Genomic DNA, 21,452 nt, shown 5'->3' with positions numbered 1-21,452 from the left:
AAATTTTTAAAGCTCATTTAGCTGCAGATTTGCAGATTTGAAATATAAACATACAAAATATATGGGGGAAAGGGGGGGGGGGGGGCGCGGCGCCAAATTGAAAGTTTGTCCTCGGGTGCTGGAGGGGTCGCTACGCTTTTGCGTAACAATCTCCATTTCCTGGAATGGCGATAACATGAGTACCGATTCAGTTAAGTGAACTAAATTTGATCTATAATCGGAGCATTCTCATATACGCTTTAAAAAAAACAACTTTTGAGCCATTTCCGGTAACAGCAGAAGTGGTACTTTGTAAAATGTTATAAACAAGGTTTTTTCAGACATTTTTCCAGGGAGGGGGCAATTAAAACTTCCACGGAGGCGTACTTAAAACCGGGGGAGTGGGGGTTGGGGGAGGGGCGTGCTACGCGATGTCCCCTTTCCCGGAGAGATGACAGAAAGAATTTCAAATCTCCATAGACCAACCAGTTCCGGCGCTAGGTTATTTAGGGCCCTAAGCTAAACGTATTAAAACTCAACTTTAACACAATATAATTTAACAAATAAATATGTATAAGTAAATACTACACTACATGTGACCTTTTAATTTATTTGAAAGTTACAAGTTGACTATTACAAAATCAAAATTCTATTAAAAGATTTATAATAATAAATAATTATCTTATTATATGACCCTGTCTATAGTTTATATAATGTATATTCAGTTATTAACAGTGGCGTGGCGAGGTCGGCTGTCACCCGGTGCGGCGTAGCGACCCTTCCCGGTGACATACTTTCAAATTTTCGAATTGCATCCCCCTCAAGTTTTCGATTAGCACCCCCCCCCCTCAAACTTTCGATTTGCACCCCCCTCAAGTTTTCGATTTGCACCCCCCTCAAACTTTCGATTTGCACCCCCCTCAAGTTTTTCTCTATATATTTTGCTTTTCTTTGCCTTGATGTCACCCCCCCCCCCTAAATGGTGTCACCCGGTGCGGTCCGCACCCCTGCCCCCCCCCCTCGCTACGCCTCTGGTTATTAAGTATATTAGCTACTTTTTATAAAGTCGATTACATTTTTGCACCGTCCCTAGTTCGCCTTAATGTTAGCGCCAATTATATTATTTCTTCAACAATCCTCTAGATACAGACCACGACACATTTACTTTGGTAGGTTTACTAAGAAAAGTTTTTTAAAATAATTATGAGAAAAATATAATTTTTATGAGAAAACTTATTTATCTTTTTTTAGATACTAAGGCAATATTTGATACTGTATATTAAAAAAAAAACCCAACCCAGACGTTTGTGCCTACTTCAGTTGTGTATCACATAATTTACTCATTCTAAATATAGGGTTTTATTGACGACCATATTGGCAGGAGACATTTTGTCAAATGCCGTAGGTTTTTGTTTCAGCCCTTTAGGGGTCATCCATAAATGACGTCACGCCTTTTTTGACGATTTTTACCCCCCCCCCTCCCCTCCGTCACACGTCGTCACAAAAAGCCAGACCCCCTCGCTAAAATGACGTTACACCTCAGCCTACAACCCCCCTCAAAATTGCAGTTGAATTTTTTTAAACAGCTATATTTTTCCTAAATCTTATCTGAACTCTGTCAAAATAGAGTATTTTAATCAATGGTTATCACAATTTATTAAAACAGTTTTCTAAAACGCAAAATAACGTCTAAAATTCGTTTTCTAACATTGCTTTTTTTATAATGCAAAAGTGTGACGTCGCACCATCTGAACCCCCCCCCCCCTCCCCCTCATCACACACCGTCTCAAAATTACGGACCCCATCTCCCCCCTATGAGTGTGACGTCATTTATGGACGACCCCTTAGGTCGAGTAGACGAGACCGTTTATTTGGGGCCGTTTTAACTTTTATCTGCATCGACACCTCCGCGCAAGTGTATTTTACAACCGAAACTGTTTAATTTATCTATTACAACATACAATCTAGATTTGTGGCATCCAAACAAAAATATTATTTAAATTTAATGTCGCACTTGAAAGTTTAAATATTTGTTTAAAAAATAAAACAATTATTAAGCGACCTATTTTAATCAATAATTGACCTAGAATTTTTTTGCGCATGCGTCAACAAAAAAGTTGAGAGTAGAGACAAAAAAGAACCAGATTTAGCATCAGTTATTTAAAAAAATAATCCTAGTTTTTTTTTTAAATTAAAGGCATACTTAGAACACGCATATGCTATTTACACACCTCTATATTGATCAACTTGCTCATTTGCAATTATTATATTCTTACTTATGCTAGTTAATATTCTCTATAATATAAAAAAAATCTGAAACTAACATGACATTGATTAGGCCTATATATCGAACTGTACATTTATTTACTCAATGCATATGTTTAATGTAATTATTTTAATTGCATTCAACACAATTTAGAATAACTTAATGGGTGGTATACTCTTTCTCCGATTTCTAAATTCTTGACGACTTTGATTTAGGCCTAGATTTAGGCATGGGATAAATTACTAGCCCATCCGTTTTTACAAAACCTACCATCTATACTATAATTACTCTTATTGAAAATAATTTTAATACTATTGCCTTAATTCGATAATTTTTTCATTAACATAACCCTATCCCCTTTCGTAAACTTTATTTTTTTTTTAAGTTGTTTATTTTAATCGTGTTCTTCATTCTTCTGTCATAATAATTTATAAACAAATGTGTGAACTCATTCTGAATTAATGCAACATTTTAAAAAACAGTTAGATCTAGATCTAGATTTATATTAAAACAGTTTTATCATTCAATAATAAAATTAATCAGTAGAATCTGGATTTCTAACTCTAACTTAATCTAAGTAAAAAAAAAATGCAAATAGCGTGTTTTTTCGGAGCTAAACAAAGATATTGCTTCCGGTTTAATTGTACTGTGGAAAATATTGGAAATTTACATCACCGGTTTGTTTTTGTTTTGAAATTAAATTTAGGCTTGTGTAGCATGCACTTTTTATCTAGATCTAGACTCGATCTAAGAAGTGAGAAGTTGCTTAATGTTTAATAAGGTAATACTTTTAGATCTAGATCCTTATACTAGATCTAGATGTAAATAAGGTAATCTATCGTTTTGGGAGTTTTGGGTACGTAAAATGACTAAAATCGCCCGCGATTTGTAATGTGAAAAACAGGTGACTCCTTAAATTTTAATAATTATTTCACATTTTGAGGAGGATTTATGTATTAAAAAATTCAAAAATGTTTCCTTGATTCATTTATGTACCTGTTTTTAAACAATTGAATTAAAACTTTTCCGTAATAAATGAAGACTAGCGATGTTTCCAACAGATGCAACCATGCTCATTTACTATAGCAGCCATCTTGTCTAAGTTTTATTTTTATAAGCTTTTAGCGCCAGATTCAGGGGGAAGCCACTCTATTTTACAAATGGCTGCTGTTTATATAGCAAATCTTGCTCTCAGACACTGCTGTTTAAAGTTAATTTCTGGCCTATATCGATATATTATATTTAGCCATTGATTTAGGTTTATTATTCATTTATCATTTATCTATAATATTTGACACAAAAGTATGACAATATACTTCTATTAAAGCCTTGACAATGAGGTAACGTTTTCGTACATAAATAGCCGCGGGCGATTTTACGTACCCAAAACGATAGATTACCGTAAATAATAACTACTAGTATATAGTATATAGTATATAGATCTAGCTAGATTAATTCTAGAATCTAGATCTAGATCTAGATAATGATATTTTTCTAGATCTAGATCCAGAATCTAGCTACAAGTCACAAGTACAACAGTAACAGCAGGGCTAACAACTCCAACACAACACTACAGATTTTTAAAGTTTTATTTTACTATTTTACACTTTTAGTTTTTTACACATATTGATCCATCTAGAATCTAGAGATCTAGTATCTAGAAACTAGAAACAGTTGGCAAGTTAAAAACTCACAACTGTCTGTAATGTAATGCAAGTGTTACTGCTGGTACTTTTACTTTTGAGTTTGAGCTTGGAAAAGGATCTTCTACTTGATGATAATTTTTATTAATTTATTATTATTAATGACCCCTACAATCTAAGTTGACTAAGTTGTTTTATGAAAAATAATAAAACTGTAGGCCTAAATATGTTTTTTATTTCCATATTTTCAGGTGAATAATCGATTTCATTAAATAATTCAACCTAAAATGGTCAGCTAGCTCTTATTATTAACTATGAATGGATATAGATATAAATATAAGGCACAAATCAAAACAAAATGCTTGCTGTGAAATGGACAAAGGTGACAGTCCACACAATGTTGACCATGAAATGACCAACTGTCCACCACCAATTCAACATGGAGCAGAGCTGGATGATTTAGTGACTGGGCAGAATTTAGAGTTAGAAACTGTTGAAAATGCCACTTCTTCTGATAATGGGAGTGACACCAGTGATTTCCAAGAAATAAACATGTGTGATCAGATAGATGACGAAGGGCCTGCAGATCTTGAAAGTAACGACAGCAGCACTAATGATGCAAGTGATTTTGAAAAGAATAAAGATGTAGATTTAGAAGAGAACATTGACTTTCCTGAAATGGATGAGTCCAATATTGAGGAACAGCCAGAACAAAAGTCTGCTACAGTGGATAAGACTGCCTCAGTTGGCACAAGTATCTTGAGACACAGACTTGACCCCGAACCTCCTCGAGATGATGACAAAACTAAAGCAGCAGCTGAAGGTTTGTATGCATAAAAAATTTCTTTATTAGAGCAAAAATGTCTTTTGTGGATTCATGTGCAGCAACCAAATTGGGAGTTTTCATGTAGTAGGAAAAGTACCCTTTCATACCTTATGGTCCATACGGCAGGTAAAATAGAGTTCCAGTGACCTTGGCATATGAAGCGATAGTATGGTCAGCACTATGCTCAGCTGCCTTAACTTTTTAGGTACTCATCAGAGCTGTGTAAACTCGGGGGCATCTTAAGGACTAGAGCCCATGATTTGAACTTGCGACTTTCAGTTTAGTGATCAAGTACTCTACAGTTGTGACCACGATGTCCCTTGAGATTCTTATAATGCACTTTAAATTATTGTGGTTAATGTTATTAATGAAAAAATTCAATTTAAAGACTGAAATATATTCAAATGTGCATTAATACATAATATAAAAAAAACAACTGTTTATATTTGATTATGATGTTGCATGAAATAAAAAAAAGTATTACTCTTTAGTAAATCATTTGCCTTAATGAAATATACATGGTAGAACCTTCTTTGGTAAGAATGTTTCATTACAAGAACATTATAGCAAATAACATTTTGATTTGATTAATTTAGTTACAATTTTTTTTACTCATGTTCTAAATAAATTATTTTTTTAATTCTAGATGCAGGTCCAAGTGGGTCTAGTGAGAAAAGAAAGATAGCAATGATAAAGAAAGCTTTGGATTCTAATCCAGTGGATATAGAAAGTTTACGGAAACTGGCTATAAGCCCAGGTGGTCTTATCAATAAGAGTATGCGACAGAGGGCTTGGCCGTTATTGATAAATGTCAATACCAACAACATAACTCCCAAACCTTGTAAGTGTTTTTGTTCTCAATGGTTAAACTTTTAAAGTTTTTATAACTTTTATCTACTTCATAGTAATTAATTCAGATTGTTGATGAAATGCAGAATTTATTACAAGAATTTTCAAACACATTACAGTAATATTGCAAAATTATGTTTAAAACCTTTTAATACATTTAAAAAAAAATAGAAATTATTTAAAATTTTGGAATGCAGGTTAAGATGAAATAAAATTATAATCATTCTTCCATTATATATATTTTAAGGAAGTTTTTTTCATAAAAATTTACTTAGTAATGAATCTACCAAAAGTATTTTTTATATTTGTGTTAATAATAGTTGTAATAATTTTGTATTACTAGTAAAGATTATCGCAACAACTAAATCTAAACTTTCTGTCATTTAATTTAGCTCATGAGGAGATGGTAGCTTTATCACAAACTTACAATCAGGTTGTGATGGACGTAAATAGGTCTAGTAGCAGATTTCCTCCAGGTAAAGCTGACTGTTACATGACTTAAGAGAAAACATATATTTTTATTGTTCTCTACTAATTTAATTTAACTTAATTGCATATTTGTTATGTTAATGAGTGTTCTTAACTTTTTGTAACAAGGCATTGACGACCATGTACGTATGTCAATGAAAGACAAACTGGTGGATTTGATTATGCGGGTTATGTTGAAGCGCAAAGACTTAAAGTATTACCAGGTTGGTAAAAATGTTTCAACTGGCTTATGAAATTTTGTTGTCTGCAGTTAAGGTATTTTGAATTAAGTTTGTACGGTAAAAAAAATAAAATATGGTTAAAATTCCTACCATTTTCCCCCTAACTGTATTTTTACAGGGTTTCCACGATGTCTGTATAACATTCCTGTTGTGTATGGATGAAGATCTTGCCTTTGCTATGGTGGATAAACTAGCCATGGGCTACATGAGGTGTGTGAGCATAAGGGCTTGCTCATTGATTATCATGCGTTTTTCTAGTATTGTTTTGTTTATGATGCCTCCAACTTTTTGTACAATGTAAAGACCTTCAGCACCAATCAACTCCTTTAATTAACATATAGTTTTTTTTTCCGACCAGAGAGTATCTAGATGAAACAATGGAGAGAACATCTTTATTATTGAACTATGTGTACCCTCTAGTCAACAAGTGCAATCCTGAGCTGTGTCAGCACATGGAAAGGTTAGTTAAATTTCTTTCTCCATGTTGATTCAGATTCGGCTGTTGTTGCCTTGATTTCTTAATTAACTACTTGATTTGTGGGAGAATGAGAATAATTAATCTGTGTATGCAGCTATAGGCCAATTATATGAAAGGATTGTTGGGTTTTTTTAAAAGTAAAATAATGAGTAGTTTATTTTCTTTTAGTTTATTCTTTTTCTTGTTGATTCTAATATGTTTTTATCAGTGGTTGATTCTCATGTCATTGCCTCTCAAATAGTTTTCCCATATTAATTCTCATGTAAATTATAATTTGGTTTACTCAGTAATTCATTCTCACATAGCTAATTTTCATGTGGTTAATTTTTATGTTGTTTATTCTCATGTACTATGTAGCTTATTCAACCTGTTTCAGAAGCGGACTGGGCACAATATTTGCCCTGTCCTGGGTGATCACATGGTTTAGTCATGTGCTGGGGGACATCAGGAGAATTCTGAGAGTCTTTGATTTCTTCCTGGCATCCCATCGGCTGATGCCGGTTTACTTATCGGCTGCTGTAAGTTCGCTGTTTATGTTTTGTACAATATTTTTTAAAAAAAATTACTCTTTCTAAATTTTATGTTGCGTACAATTTAAAAAAAAAATTTCTCTTTCTAAATTTTAGATTACATTTTTTTTGTATCAACTTAGAAAAAAAGCTTCTGAAAATATAATACTCTTCCAGATCAAATGGTCCATATGGCTAATGAAATAGAGTTTTTGTGTTTCTTTGTCCTTGGCATATGAAGAAGTAGTGTAGTTCACTATAAAAAATAATTACCTTTTTGAAACTTAATAGGGCAGATGAATTAGAGTTCACCTGTTTATGTAACCAAAGCACATTGTTAGGTCAGTTCTATGACCAGTTGCTTTTACTTACTCTAACTTTGATTCATGTACTCATAAGAATTGGTTGACTCAAGGACATCTTTAAGCCAAACCTAGGAACTGAACATGAGACTTTTGGGTTAGTGGTACTGGCCGATCATACCATTCCAAAAAATCACAAACTACTTTGTGTTTTATTTGTTTTACATTGCCAATTTATAATTTATTTTAACTCTCCACCCACACCCCCCCCCCCCCCCCCCAGTTTGTTCTACACAGAGAACGAGACATCTATGAAGCTGGTGAGGAAATGGGGTACATCCACAAATGTCTTTCAACTATCCCACCTGACCTCCCCCTTGAGTCTCTATTGGAACGGGCCGGTGACCTTTACCTTCAGTATCCCCCTACAGAAATCAGCAGTGATCCCATGCTTATAAGAATGAACAGGTGAGATATCTGACAGGAACATTAAACAGCTGAAAACTTTGGGGGGTTTAGACTAGGGCTTGATTATGCTCTATTTAGATTGCACTTATTTTAATTTGATGGTGTAATATTTTTTTTATCATATTTCTTTACTTTTAATAATTATTGTATTTTAGTAAATGTTTATCTAAAATAAATGAAGGGCTCAGTTTTAAAAAAAATGTTATCCAAAATGACAGATATGACAAATTGTATTGAAAAATCAGTATTGTAAAAAAATATTAGGATTATTCGATGGAGCACAAACAGGAAAACATGCAATATTTCACTTTTTTATTTGATATTTTTTCTTGGAAATGCAAAAACTGGATATCACATATTTATCAATATCATATCAATATTGATATTTATCAATTTTATTTTAGCACTTCAAACAGTCCTTATGGTAAAAAGTAAAAGACAATATTTAACTGGCAAATTGAACTACGGTTAAACATGGTCTTACAAATATGACAGTTTGTGTAACCAGTATTTGTAGAATTCTAGTGCAATTCAGTTTCCCAAATCTTTTCTATTCCCAGACAAGTATTTGAACACTTCAACCGTATTGACAGTCGGAATGCATCTCGAAGGCTTGCACAGCAGGCCACTGACACACGTAATAGTCTGTTTGTCAAGGTGACAATGTGGACAGTGACGGCAGTAGTTGGAGTGGCAGCAGCAGTGCTATATCATGCATACAGTGGTCATGAGTGGGACTTGTGGAACTCTTTATCCTAACATTACTTAGTTTGGTATGTCTGACTAAAAAAATCTGGAGTATGTTGTGAATAGGGTGAAAGGGCAAAGTTAGCTTTGGTGTACAAAGTTATGTAAAGTAGGAATAAATGAAACAATAGTTATTTAAATACTATATTTTAAAAGTTGTATGTGGAAGAATTGTAACTTCTATCAAATATAAACTTATTTTTAGGAGTATTTTCACTTATAAATGAGAATGTTACTTGAATGTTTGGACACACATTGCCAGCCATATTGTTGCATTTCTTAGATTTAACTTTTTATATTTATTTAAAAAGAAACACCACAATGTAAAAAATGTCATATTGTTTGTTCATTTATTCAAAAGTGATATACTTGACAATGTTTTTTTCTTGTTCTTTATTGAACTTCGTAGTTCACAGCACAAGTCTGTTTTATTCAATGATGAGCAAGCATTGCAACTTATTTCTTTAGTAAGAAATATTTGTACAAATTGGCTTTTCTTCATTTTTTTCTTCATTTTTATGTTTTTTTAGAGTGCTTTCTGTGTTAGCTAGCTACTTTGATTGTCTATTGTATACTTTATCAAAATATTTCTCTAACTTCTGTCATATTATTTGTCTTTACATTTTTTAAAACCACTTGTATCGATTAATGAGGAGTTTTGTATTTTATCTATTCCATATTTTATTTAGATTCTTTAGTCTTTTCATGGTAAAATTGAAATGTTTTCATTCAAAGTATTTAGTAGATTTAGTTGATGTACCGTGGGCATTCAGTTCAGTAAATCCTGTTTTACTCTATGGAGGCGAGATAAAAAGATCATTGACTTTGTTGGCGAAACACCATCATCAACGAGCAGTGGGCAACGCAACTGCCAGCTGAAGAAGAGATCCTTCAGAGAAAATGGAAGTGGATTGGACTCACACTCAGATAACCTGTATCCAGCATAGGAAGAAAGGCCCTCTCTTGGAATCCACAGTGGCAGACCAAACATGTGGAATCAATGGAATAAATGCCATGGAAAGCTCTTGGCTACCTGTATCTCAGGAGGGGCAACAGATGAACCTATCCTAACCTCATACTTAGTTTCTCTTTTTAGCTTGAAAATAATTGTCTGTTAATAAATCTTTCAATTGAACATTTCAAAAGAGGTTTTTATTAATTTTATAACTATAGAATGTTAGCTGAATTTCATCCATTTCCATTATTTCTTTTGTGTTAAAACCATATTCTGGGTTTTACAAACTTATATTTTAAAAAACTTTGATTCTATGTCGGGTGTGAAACTGTATAGACAATTGAAAGTATTATTGCAGTTGATTTATACTGGTCAAAAAATCAGCCTATGATGTGTAAGCTGAAAAAGGCTTCAGTCTTGCACTGTTCACATTCGTTTATTTTTCCAGATTTTCTCATTAAGAAAAATATTTTTTTTGCCGTGTTTCTTTGTTAAGAAATAATTGTAAATATTATTTTACCATATCATAATTATTATATATATATAATTCTAGCTAGTTTTTTTTTCGTCTTCAGCTATGCTTCATACATTTTCTTTAACATGAATAAATAATTAACTGGAAAAGTTGTTAATTAATTTGTTAAATATTGATAAATTGCTGGTGAACTAAACTACAAAATTGTGATATATTGTTTAATGATCTTCTTATGCAACTTTATTTTCTGGTGCACATTTCTTTTACAAGATTTTTTTTGGGGGGTTCTTTCTCATTAGAGTCATTTGGTTATAGTGTCTAACCCACCCTCCAATTGTAAAGTACACAATTTTATCATTGTCTTTATAATAGTGTCATGTTTAGTTATTTTAAATAAGTTAACTTAAACTTTTTTTTCCCCTCAAAAAAATATGTTTGAATTGTGAAATAAGTTTTAGTTGTATTTATGTTCAACTCTTTTCCACACAATGCCAGTTGTAGTTTTTGTGTGCAATATTTGCTATTTCAATATCAGATTAAAATGGCACCATACTGATGTTTTCTGACTATGTCATCATGTATTTTTACAGTGATAAGAATAAACTTGTACATATGCTGTAAAACTGACTTCAAATATGTTGCAGTATTTTGTTTTCAAATCAAATGGGAAATTTAAAAAAAGCTTAACTAAAATGAAACAATGAAAAATTGTAAGTACATAAAAATATTAATTTAAATAAACATTTTTGATCTGTACTAGCTCACAGTGTTTCCCAATTTTTATAATAATTGTTTTCTCTCTTAGTTGATTTTACTTTTATTAAATGCCAAAATATTTTTTTACCAACTTTTGCCAGTTTTTGTTTTTAATTTTTCTCTCAGCTTTTAGTAACAGCTGTGACCAGTGCTGTGTACAATGGTCATACGATACCTAGATGTAAAAAATATCTAGAAATTTATTCAATTGCAGAGGTCAGCGTGGTAGGCTCAGTAAAGCTCATGATTGCCTAACCGAAAAATCCTGAAGTCGATCCCCTGGGCTCGATAGCTGTGGACAGCAACACATCTAGTTGAGAAAACTTCAAAATCAAATAACTGTTACTTTGAAGTTAATTTCTTGGATGGAAGCAAACCCAAAAAGAAAAGCAGGCAGAAATAAGAGTCGATGTAAACGCCGCATAGCTTAATTATGTTGGAGGTAATTATGTCCTCCATTACAATGAAGAATCAAGTAGAAAGATTTGACTGTAATTACAAATAGTTGTCTAATAACACTAACAATGAGGTAATTTAAAAATTCATACTAGTTAATACTGGGCAAGTTCAGTAGCCCTTAACAACTAGGTTCTCATTGATAAAGAAAATATTTACCAATGAAAGAAAATGACTTACTAATTGGTGTGATGATGTAACATGGTGTGATGATGTAACATGTTATGATGATATTAGCCACAACATCTAATGATGTGTTCGTGCACATTGCAACATCTGATGATGTGTAAGTCACACATCCCAATATCTGATGTGTAAATGCACACAACTCAACATCTGATGATGTGTTAGTCACACATCCCAACTTCTGATGATGTGTAAGTCACACATCCCAACATCTGATGTGTAAACCACACATCCCAATATCTGTGATATACCAGCCACACAATGCAACATCTAAGTGACACAATCCAACATTTAAGGATGATAATGTATCAATCACACAACCCAACATTTAATTATAAGCAATCTAACATTGATGATGTGTCAGTCACATAACCCAACATTTGATGATGTGTCACATAACCCAACATTTGATGTTGTGTCAGTCACATAACCCAACATTTGATGATGTGTCACATAACCCAACATTTGATGTTGTGTCAGTCACATAACCCAACATTTGATGATGTGTCAGTCACATAACCCAACATTTGATGATGTGTCAGTCACATAACCCAACATTTGATGATGTGTCAGTCACATAACCCAACATTTGATGATGTGTCAGTCACATAACCCTCATTTGATGATGTGTCAGTTTCATAACACAACATTTGATGATGTGTCAATCTCATAATCCAACATTTGATGATGTAGCATTTTGACTTAAACAACATATAACAAATGTATAACAAACAATGTTAAAAACTTTAAATTACCATTTATTGTATAATTTTTAAACACAAGTTGAAAGCACATGATCTTCAGAGGACTAGAGGCAATGTCTGTATAATTCCAGAGCGTTTGCAGGTTTTGTTTACAGCTATGATAGACAAGCAAATAGTTGCATAGCTGTAAGGTATAAGTGTCTTCCTTTAGTAACTGGTGCAGAATGTCTTGTTTATTGCATTGACAGACAGGGAGATAACTGCAGAGCTCAAATACTGGCTGCCGTCATCCAACTATGAAGAGAAATCATTGCATAGATGAAAATAAAAAATTTAAAATAAAAAAAATAATACAAGCAAGAATACCATCTATTATATGTGCATGTGTATCTGGTATATTTGTACAAGTATACAACACACAATCAAAGATTATTTATGCAAACTATGTCATACTTTACAACTTGGTAAACTGGTCTTACGACTTAAATTAAACCAAAATTATAGCTATGTTGTACTTAAATGTACTAGCAAAACTGTGCATGACCGATTATCTTATCTTACCTTGCCAAACTCCAAAACTATTTTTCCAATCTCATCACTGTATTGAATTATTTTGTAATTATCTCTGTCAAACTCAAACTGGTCTAAAAAAAATTGAATGCACAAAAAAAAAAGAAAATTTAAAAATTAAACTAACATTAGGATTTAGTTGCTATATTTTTAGACTTAATTTTTCCTAGGTAAAGTTTTATGACACAAAACTCAATTTTTCCAAGTTAAGACACAAAAAGTATTTTGGGAGTAGTCAAACAAAGTTAACTGTTAGCCAGACCTTCCTCATACTTTGTTGTAAAATTAAAGGAGATTTCCTCCAACACAATTAAGTATACGTGTCAACTGGTTATGCACCACTTAGGCCACTGACTCTGATTTCAGCCTGCTTTTCTTTTTGGATTTGCTTCCACAGCCTTTTTCCAACCAAGAACATAACTACAAGCCAGCAATTGTTTGATTTTGGAGTTGTCTCTCCTAGAAGAGTGGCTGACCCCAGCTAACGAGCCTCATCTGCCCGAGGGTTTGAACTCGAGACTTTTCAGTTTAGCAACTTTTAATTTTACCAACTGAACCACGCCGAGCCTTAACCAGGGGTCTGAGCTAGGTAGTTTTTAATTTAGCAAACATACTCACTCCCACCTAACCAAGCCACAACAATAACAAAAAATCTGGCAATGCAGTCTTACTTGTCTGAGAAGTCTGCTCAACTGAGACAGCAGACGCTACAGTCCAAAAAGGCTCGCCCCTTTCATCCAGTAATGTTATGTCTAAAATCCCAACATCCTAGAACAAAATATAAGGATGCATGGATAGGTATATGGGACAGTGTGGCCTACGTGGTAGAGCACTAGGCTGCTGTCCAAAGGTCTCAAGTTGGAATCCAGGTCCAAGTCATTAGAATTTCCCCGAGGCCACCCAGCTCTGATGGGTATGTAACTCATGTTAAGGAAAGTAAAAGCCGCTGGCAAAGTGCTGACCACGCCTTCCCTTCATTTGCAGGGGTCAAGAAACGTATGAACTCTATTTCCTCTGCCTAATGGATTGCTAAGTCTAAAGAGGATTCTTTATGTATGGTTATAAAAAGTTGTACAATTTAATCTAAGAAAAATTTGCCATATTCAAAACTTACATTTACTTTTTATTCAAAAATATCAGATTCAATATATCTAAAAGCAAAACTAAAATAAGTAGACCTGAATTGTGGACACCATTTATATTTCAGGGAACAGAGTAAATACTTTTTATTGCTAGTGCAAGAAACTAATTAAGTTTAACAAAGTAACAACTAAATCTGTAGAGACTCCAGAGCATCATTTAAAACCAATGGTTTTATCAATAGATCTAAATGGTTATACAGTCAAATTTTAATGTTGATTTGTAATATTTTCTGCTAAGTTCTATAACTTCAGAGTTGCTTCAGTTTATAAAAAGTTTTAACTTACCTTGATAATGCCTTTGAATAAATTTGTTTTCCATGGTAAAGCAATATCTTTGATGCATGCTACATGAGACATTTTATCATCCTTATGGACTGGATTGAACGAAGCAAAGCCATTCTCTGAATAATAAAAAATATATCTTTCTGTGAGTCTTAATAGCAAAAACAGTGGAAAAAAGATACATTTCTTATTAATTAATAAGAATGTTTAAGGAATATAAAATTATATTTAATGCAAATAGAGGTACAGTTTTTTTTAACCAAAAACAATTTATTACAAAAATTCTATTTAAAAAAGACTCTTTTAAATAAATTTAAAATATTTGACTTAAAAAAAATTGTTGTTAAAAACACATTATTAAAAATATAGTATAGGTGTGTAAACATTATGTGAGAGATTCTGACCCAACATCTGTTTAGTTGTGTGTAGGTGTGTAAACTTGCAGTCTAGGAGCTTCTGTCTCATATTCCTGACCTGTAGAACACATGTGTAACCATGGAGACCTGAAAAAAAAACCTACTGATAAATCTTTTTATTTTATTTATAAAGTTGTAGATACTAGATCTAGAACCTTTTTAAACCTGTTTGCTTCAAGTGAATTAATATAATTTTAATGTTTCTGTTCTTCAATGGACACAATGATTAGATAACTGATAATATTTTAATAAATATTTTTAAAAGTTGTTCAGGTACAATTAAATTACATGTAGCAAGAAACTAGATTAAAAAAACTGTTTTTATTTTTACTCTTAAGATATCAACATAGTTTGATTAATGTGTAGGCCTAATTCCTGTTAGCAAAGTACAGCTCTCCTAACTATAAAAATGATGAATGTATATAAACAAATTACCATAATGAGGATCAATGTCATCCATGATCCCTTCAGATTCTTGAGGTGTCCAAACTCTAAAAATATAATTACCAAAATCTCATAAGTCAAAATAACATGAAAATTTGAACTACAAAAATGAATTCAAATATTTTCCAGGTGTAAAAAAAATAATGTAGGCCTACCAATGGATGACAATCTAACAAAAAATATGTTATAGAAAGATAGACAAAATGCTTATAGTTTTTATTACTACAATTCAGAATACAAACTAAGATTTGTTCACAGGCACAAAGTAAAAGCATCACAGCATCCTTAGCATTACTATACAGATTCATATCTTTATTTAAGAGCAACATTGAAAATCATAACTGTAAAAGTTATTGGGCTTTTAAAGGGTTAACTTATTTCTTCAGCTTACTTATAGTATTTGATGTATTAGACAGTTTTAGTATATTTATGTTTAGAATAATCAGTTGGTCTTAAAATTTAAAAAAATCGTTTAGTTAACTACTTTTATTTAAAAACATTTAAGACCATATTTAAATATTTGACAACTACCAGGTAAATAATGGAAAACAAAGTTTAAAAGTAGCCACCTGTCTGGAGCCCCACAAAGGCATTTAGAGATGAGTCTGTAGTAGTGTAGTGAAGCAGTTAGAAATGCTATCTCCCCATCAGCCTGCAAGTAGGAGATAACTTGTGGGCTTAGGGGAAATAAATCAGTTAAGTTTTAGATTAGGTATGAGCTGATAATTCATGACATAGGTTTTAAATTAAGTATGAGCCGATAACTCATGGGCTTATGGGAATAATTCAGTTAAAGGTATGGATTACAACAAATGTCCAGATTTGTTTTATTGCATGACACTGTTATTTGGCAGATAGTTTTATTACTGTATTTAATATACAATTATGTAAAACAAAGTTGATTCAGCTTAGTTAGCTTAAAAACAGCTTCTATTGTGACTGAAACATTAAAACTACTACACCAATTTGTTTGTATATATACTCTTTTCAAACATAAAAAAAATACTTTGAAATCACTGCATCGAGATCCATACACATATACAATGTGTTTACATCAAATTTGTAAATCTATAAAAAAACTGAACCATTCAACAAAACAAAATTACCTGATAAATCCCAATGATCAGACCTTTCAACAGCTCAAACAACTTGATGTGTGAATCTGAGCCTAAAGGCTTCATCTCATTGAGAGTTTTTCTCAGATTGCCTCTGTATTCCAGCAGTAACGATTTCTGTACTATTCTGATTAAAAAAAAAACATTTAAAAATTCCCCTTTTAAAACAAATATAATTCATTTTTGAAAAGAGCATGAGTAGTCTTCATATAACAAGAAATTTGTTACATTTTAATATTAATTGTCTTTATTAAGGGGAAAAGATGGCGGAGAGGTAACACACTTAAAGCTAACCCAAAAGTGGATAGTTCAGTCATTGAACTTTGGGGTCATCCATAAATGAGTCACGCTTTTTTTGACGATATTTACCTCCTCCCTCCCTTCCGTCACACAAAGCCAGACCCGACCCCCCTAAAATGATGTCACACCTCAGCCTACAACCCCCCTCAAAATTGCAGTTGAATTTTTTTTTAACGGCTATATTTTTCCAAAATCTTGTCTGAACTCTGTCAAAATAGAGTATTTTAATCAATTGTTATTACAATTTATTAAAACAATTTTCTAAAATGCAAAATAACGTCTAAAATTCGTTTTCTAACCTTGCTTTTCTATAATGCAAAAGTGTGACATCGCACCATCTGAACCCCCCTTCCCTCTCCCCCTCATTACACACCGTCACAAAATTACGGACCACCCCTCCCCCTTATGAGTGTGACGTCATTTATGGACAACCCCTTTTCCCCTTCAGCCCCCCCCCATCTCCACCAGCTCAGATGGGTTCATAGCTTGTGTGGGTAAAAACTAAAGATGGTAAAGTGCTAAACACACAATACCTTCAGGCCAAAGAAACAGATGAGCTCTACTTCACCTGCATTAAGAGTTGTCAGTTCTGAGACAGCACTTTGCTGTATGATGTATATTAACCCTTTTAAACCTTACGGTCCAAGGGGCAGGTGAAGTAGAGTTCACCTGTTTCAGGATGGTATGGTCAGAACCATCCCCAGCCGCCTTTTACTTTCCATAATGTGAGAACAGAGCTGGATGGACTCAGGGGTGTCAGACTGACTCAATCTCATGACTTACAGGTTTAACAGTCCAATGCCGTTCAACCACACCATCCCATATGTTATATAAATTTGATTTTAAAAAAATATAGCTACCCATCTTTTGCAGGTTTTGACGGCCCATAGAACATCAGAGGGGAGCAGGCGTGAACTTTGACCCCTCGGATTTCATTCAAGTCAGGGAAGGTCAGGTCATACCACCTGATACTGGTGGACGTCGTTTGCCAGAAGATCTCGTTCTGCTTGATGGACCTGGTCAAGCCTGATGTGTCTAAGATACTCAGCTCAAACTGGACCCCGACTTTACTGAAGACAAATAAGTAAAGAAATTATTTTAAAATATGAGAGGCATATTCATATTTTAGAGTTTATGACTACTTAAGTCTCGAGTTTGAATTTAAGGTTTGTGTAAGTAGAAATTGAAAGTTTGTCGCTACACCTCTGAGACTTAGTTCACTTAAGAAACTTTCAATCTAAAAAGCAAAGGTCTAAAAGTTACCCTAAAGTAAGCTCAGGTCTCTGTCGGAGACCAGTGTAGGTGTCTGGCTTATTCCATTTCTTCAGGTAAATGTTATCTCTTTTTATTTTACACCTGAAAATCAACATAAGCAACAAATAAATAGTAGTGTATACTTTTAAAGATAAAATTTAATTTTAGTTTTTAGGTTATATTTCAGCATTCATGCTTTATACAACTTTTGCCATTGTTTGTTAGATAGTTCAGGTAAATTTCTTAGAACAACCTATGCAGGTAAAATCAGTCATTTATCTCCATAGTAAAAACAGTCCTGAAATACATGGCATGTATAAAAGCAAAATTTTCTGTTGCGAAGTGAAAGTATATTGAATTGGCTTAAAAAGGCCTTTATTAATAAAAAAGAGTAGTAACAATATGTGAGGTTTTGCACATTTTCCAGAAGAAAACACAAACATTTTGATACCAAAATATAAAATATGCCTGATTAGTTGTACCTTTTAAGGCACAGATTTTTCCAGCATGACGAGTCAAGTTCTTGTATTGCCATTTTATCTTCTTTTTCTTTGCTGGTTGGTCCAACAAATCTGGCATAGTAGTGTTTCCATAGCAAACTAGGAAGAAAATAGAGACTTGGAATAATAGAACCAACAGGGCAACTATTCATTATAATTTTACATTAAGAATTTAAAATTTTAACTTCTAACCTACTTATGTTACATATTTGCTTTATAATGTGTCAAGTTTCCTTTTCGATGGCTTAAAATCTGATGAACTCCATTGATTTTACTCACTTGTCTCCTGCAACTTTGTACCATCTCTTACAAACTTGGGCAGCACTGATTAGGTCACTGACTTGAAGTTTCCAAAAAATCTGGGCAATTATTTCATCTGGAAGACTTAAAAATAAAATTAACATATACGTTAATGATGTAATTGTATTTTTTTTAGTTAAACAAGTTAATAAAAAGTCTAGTGACAATTTAAGCGCAATTTCCTTATGTTATCCATAAATTTTTTATGACCAAACGAAAGGATATTTTTGAAAACTTTCTTCGGCAATATTGGTCTAAATTATGGCAGGAATGGATTGGTAAATGTTTCAAGTCGCTAAGTGGTCTAGTTGCCGAGATATGGGCCAAAAACTGCATTTTTTTCGAGGTTTTTTGGATTTTCCAGGAAATCCAGGAAGGAATTCCGGGAACTTTTTTGGCCCATAATCATCCTCGGAACTTGCTTAACATATTTGATTTTGGAACTAGTCCTCGATATTGCTTCGTTGAGGAGGAGATACGACTTAAAGCTGCGGACACACATCCATCCATCCAGAAATAACGAATTAATAATCGCAATCGTCAGTATGGAAATTGCGCTAAAAACCTTATTTGGCATAATGATTTATAAAATGAAATAATCCATTATAGGCTCTAATCTCCTTAGGAAGATTTTTAAAATATTATAAAATTCACATTGATAAAGTAATTTAAAACTGTTTTTAAAAATGTCAGTTCTTATTCTAAAGATTTCTACCATGGTCTTATAATGGATACTTTAAGTTGCTTTTATTCTATCAAAAGTTTATGTTATAATATTAGCAAAAGTTTATAGTTTATAAGATTTCTAGCTAATCAATGAGAAACAGTGAATTCTTATTTGCACTTTAAGAATGTTACCTAATGTTCTAAAAATGACATTCAACATTATTTTATTAACTTATTGCTTTCAATAAAAGTTTAAATAGTAATTACTATTAAATTACAAACCTTTCAAATGAAGCTTTTGTTCTCACTCCCCCACCTCTTGGGATGTGAGGCAAGGTCAACCTGACTTTTGTACTTTTCCCTTTTAAACTGGATGATAACTTTGGTGTGTTTTTTGAAGGTAAATTGTTACTGTTGGCAGATATTTTTTCAACTTGCCCATGACTTTGGGTAGTACTAGAAGATTCTGGTCTAGAATACTCTGGTGGTCTTAAAATTAAAATTATTAAAATTTTGAATTTTGTGACAATGTGTGATGAGGTGGAGGTTAGGTTCAGAAAGCATAACCTCAAAATTTTGCACTTTAAAAAAGTAATTTAAGTTACTGAATTTTAGCCGATACTTTGCATTTTAGAAAAGAGTTTTTGTAAACTATAAAATAAACTGATTATTATATTCAATATTAATGAACCTTACAATCCAAAAAAGCAAGATGAAAAAATAAAACACACATATTAGGCCTATGTAGATTTAATTATATTATAATTATAATTAGTAGTTTGGAGCAGATGAAGTAGATTTCATCTGTTTTGATGACCTCTGCATAAGTGTGGTCAGCACTATGACCTGCCATCTTAGTTTCTTTAACGTGAGTTAGGTACCCATCAGAGTTAGGTACACTCAGGGACGTCCTACAGATTCAAGTTTGAGATCCGGACTTAACTTAAGACTTTATTTTAACTTTTAAAAAGCAAAGGAAAGTTCAGGTTAGTTATTAATTTAATAATTTAATGTCAACTACGTTCTGTTTAACCAATATTTCTCATGAACAAAATAGTCTTGCTTGATTCAAGCTTTTTTTTTACTTTTTAATGGGTTTTACATTAGTGTGTGATCGCAAATATTGTTGTAAAGCAGAGCGATGTCGCTGCTGAGCACTAGTAGTATTGGTGGCCATATTGTAAATAAATCCGTCGTCAAGTTCTGATTAGCCGGGTGATTTGATTCCGCTGAATTCGTAATGTGTTGTTTTTTTTTTCAAAATAATAGTCTACATATTTAATAGAATTAACACTTTTGTTGTAAAACAATGTATCAAAAGCATATTATATTATAGAGATATAATTTAAAGTTAGTTGAGTTCACGAATTTTAAAACTCTTAAAATTTCGGGCAAACGTAGAAAAAACTAGAATCCACCATCCGGCTTGATTTTAGACAAGCTTAAAAATAGGACTATTCGATCTAGAACTATAAACCGTTGAGGATTGAAGCCTTAGACATAAAATCCGCGACTATTAATTAAAACACAGTCATTTAATTTAAAAAAAACGTAATTTCCAAACAAAATAATTTGAAGAAAAGGAAATTTTATTTATTGGTTATAATATATAATACGCATCCAATTTCACACGGGGATGTGGCTCAGTGGTAGAGCGTTCGCTTTGCATGTGAAAGGCCCCGGGTTCGATCCCCGGCATCTCCATTTTTTAATTTTTATTTCTTTGTTCTGTGAATTATAAAATATTTAAAAGCTACATCTTTTTTTTAACTCATAGAAGCACTTGACTTTGTTTTAAATGTAGCGGATGCAGACCTTCACTTCTCCAAGACACCAGAAACTGGACAAAAAATAAATTGGCTAAAATGTGTTCATAGAGTTTTTCTAAAACTAAAATAGGGCAACAGAGTGGCACCTGGAGACCGCTTACAAATTCTGACAGCACATTCAAACAGTCTTTGCTACAATGATGTACAAGTTTTATTGTAGAAGGACAGACTTTACCACATAAATTAATGTTTACTATTTATTATTCATATATGAAGGCATTTTTATTAGCTCTTTAATTTTAATATGAAACCTAAGAAAACCTCTATGTACTAGTTAGTTGATCATTTGTACATGCAATTTTGAATTAAAAAAAAATATGTCCTA

General features: G+C 32.7%; 2 protein-coding genes and 1 non-coding gene across 4 annotated transcripts; 2 read left to right on the top strand and 1 right to left on the bottom strand.

Annotated features, from left to right (window-relative positions):
- The first annotated feature begins 2,827 nt into the window (after positions 1-2,827).
- On the top strand, positions 2,828-11,042 carry LOC131952531 (TBC1 domain family member 20). Of its 2 annotated transcripts, none has more exons than XM_059315242.1 (10): positions 2,828-2,922; positions 4,140-4,711; positions 5,361-5,555; positions 5,956-6,039; positions 6,161-6,255; positions 6,392-6,483; positions 6,632-6,733; positions 7,128-7,269; positions 7,846-8,030; positions 8,591-11,042. In XM_059315242.1, the coding sequence occupies exons 2-10, from the start codon at positions 4,207-4,209 to the stop codon at positions 8,787-8,789; spliced, it is 1,599 nt and encodes a 532-aa protein (XP_059171225.1). In that variant the 5' UTR covers positions 2,828-2,922; positions 4,140-4,206; the 3' UTR covers positions 8,790-11,042. The 2 variants fall into 2 exon arrangements, with proteins under 2 accessions (XP_059171225.1, XP_059171224.1); XM_059315241.1 differs by having other exon boundaries at positions 2,902-3,026.
- Positions 11,043-12,377: 1,335 nt separating this feature from the next.
- Positions 12,378-20,478, bottom strand: LOC131952508 (F-box only protein 15). The gene is made up of 14 exons (XM_059315199.1): positions 20,384-20,478; positions 19,581-19,787; positions 18,612-18,716; positions 18,315-18,431; positions 17,842-17,934; positions 17,439-17,648; positions 16,270-16,405; positions 15,733-15,815; positions 15,155-15,210; positions 14,708-14,806; positions 14,307-14,422; positions 13,551-13,647; positions 12,871-12,953; positions 12,378-12,603 (listed from the first exon to the last, which is right to left on the bottom strand). Exons 1-14 carry the CDS (start codon positions 20,473-20,475, stop codon positions 12,517-12,519), a joined length of 1,581 nt encoding a protein of 526 aa, XP_059171182.1. The 5' UTR covers positions 20,476-20,478; the 3' UTR covers positions 12,378-12,516.
- A 452-nt stretch (positions 20,479-20,930) lies between these two features.
- On the top strand, positions 20,931-21,002 carry Trnaa-ugc (transfer RNA alanine (anticodon UGC)). The gene has a single exon. It is a non-coding gene; the product is annotated as a tRNA-Ala (tRNA).
- Positions 21,003-21,452: the final 450 nt, after the last annotated feature.

This window comes from Physella acuta, unplaced genomic scaffold (assembly GCF_028476545.2).
Source record: "Physella acuta isolate Inbredline_101_S28 unplaced genomic scaffold, ASM2847654v3 ptg000875l, whole genome shotgun sequence".
Taxonomy (NCBI): Eukaryota; Metazoa; Mollusca; class Gastropoda; family Physidae; genus Physella; species Physella acuta.
The sequence above is the reverse complement of the archived record's forward strand: the minus strand, read 5'-3'. Positions and strand labels throughout refer to the sequence as shown.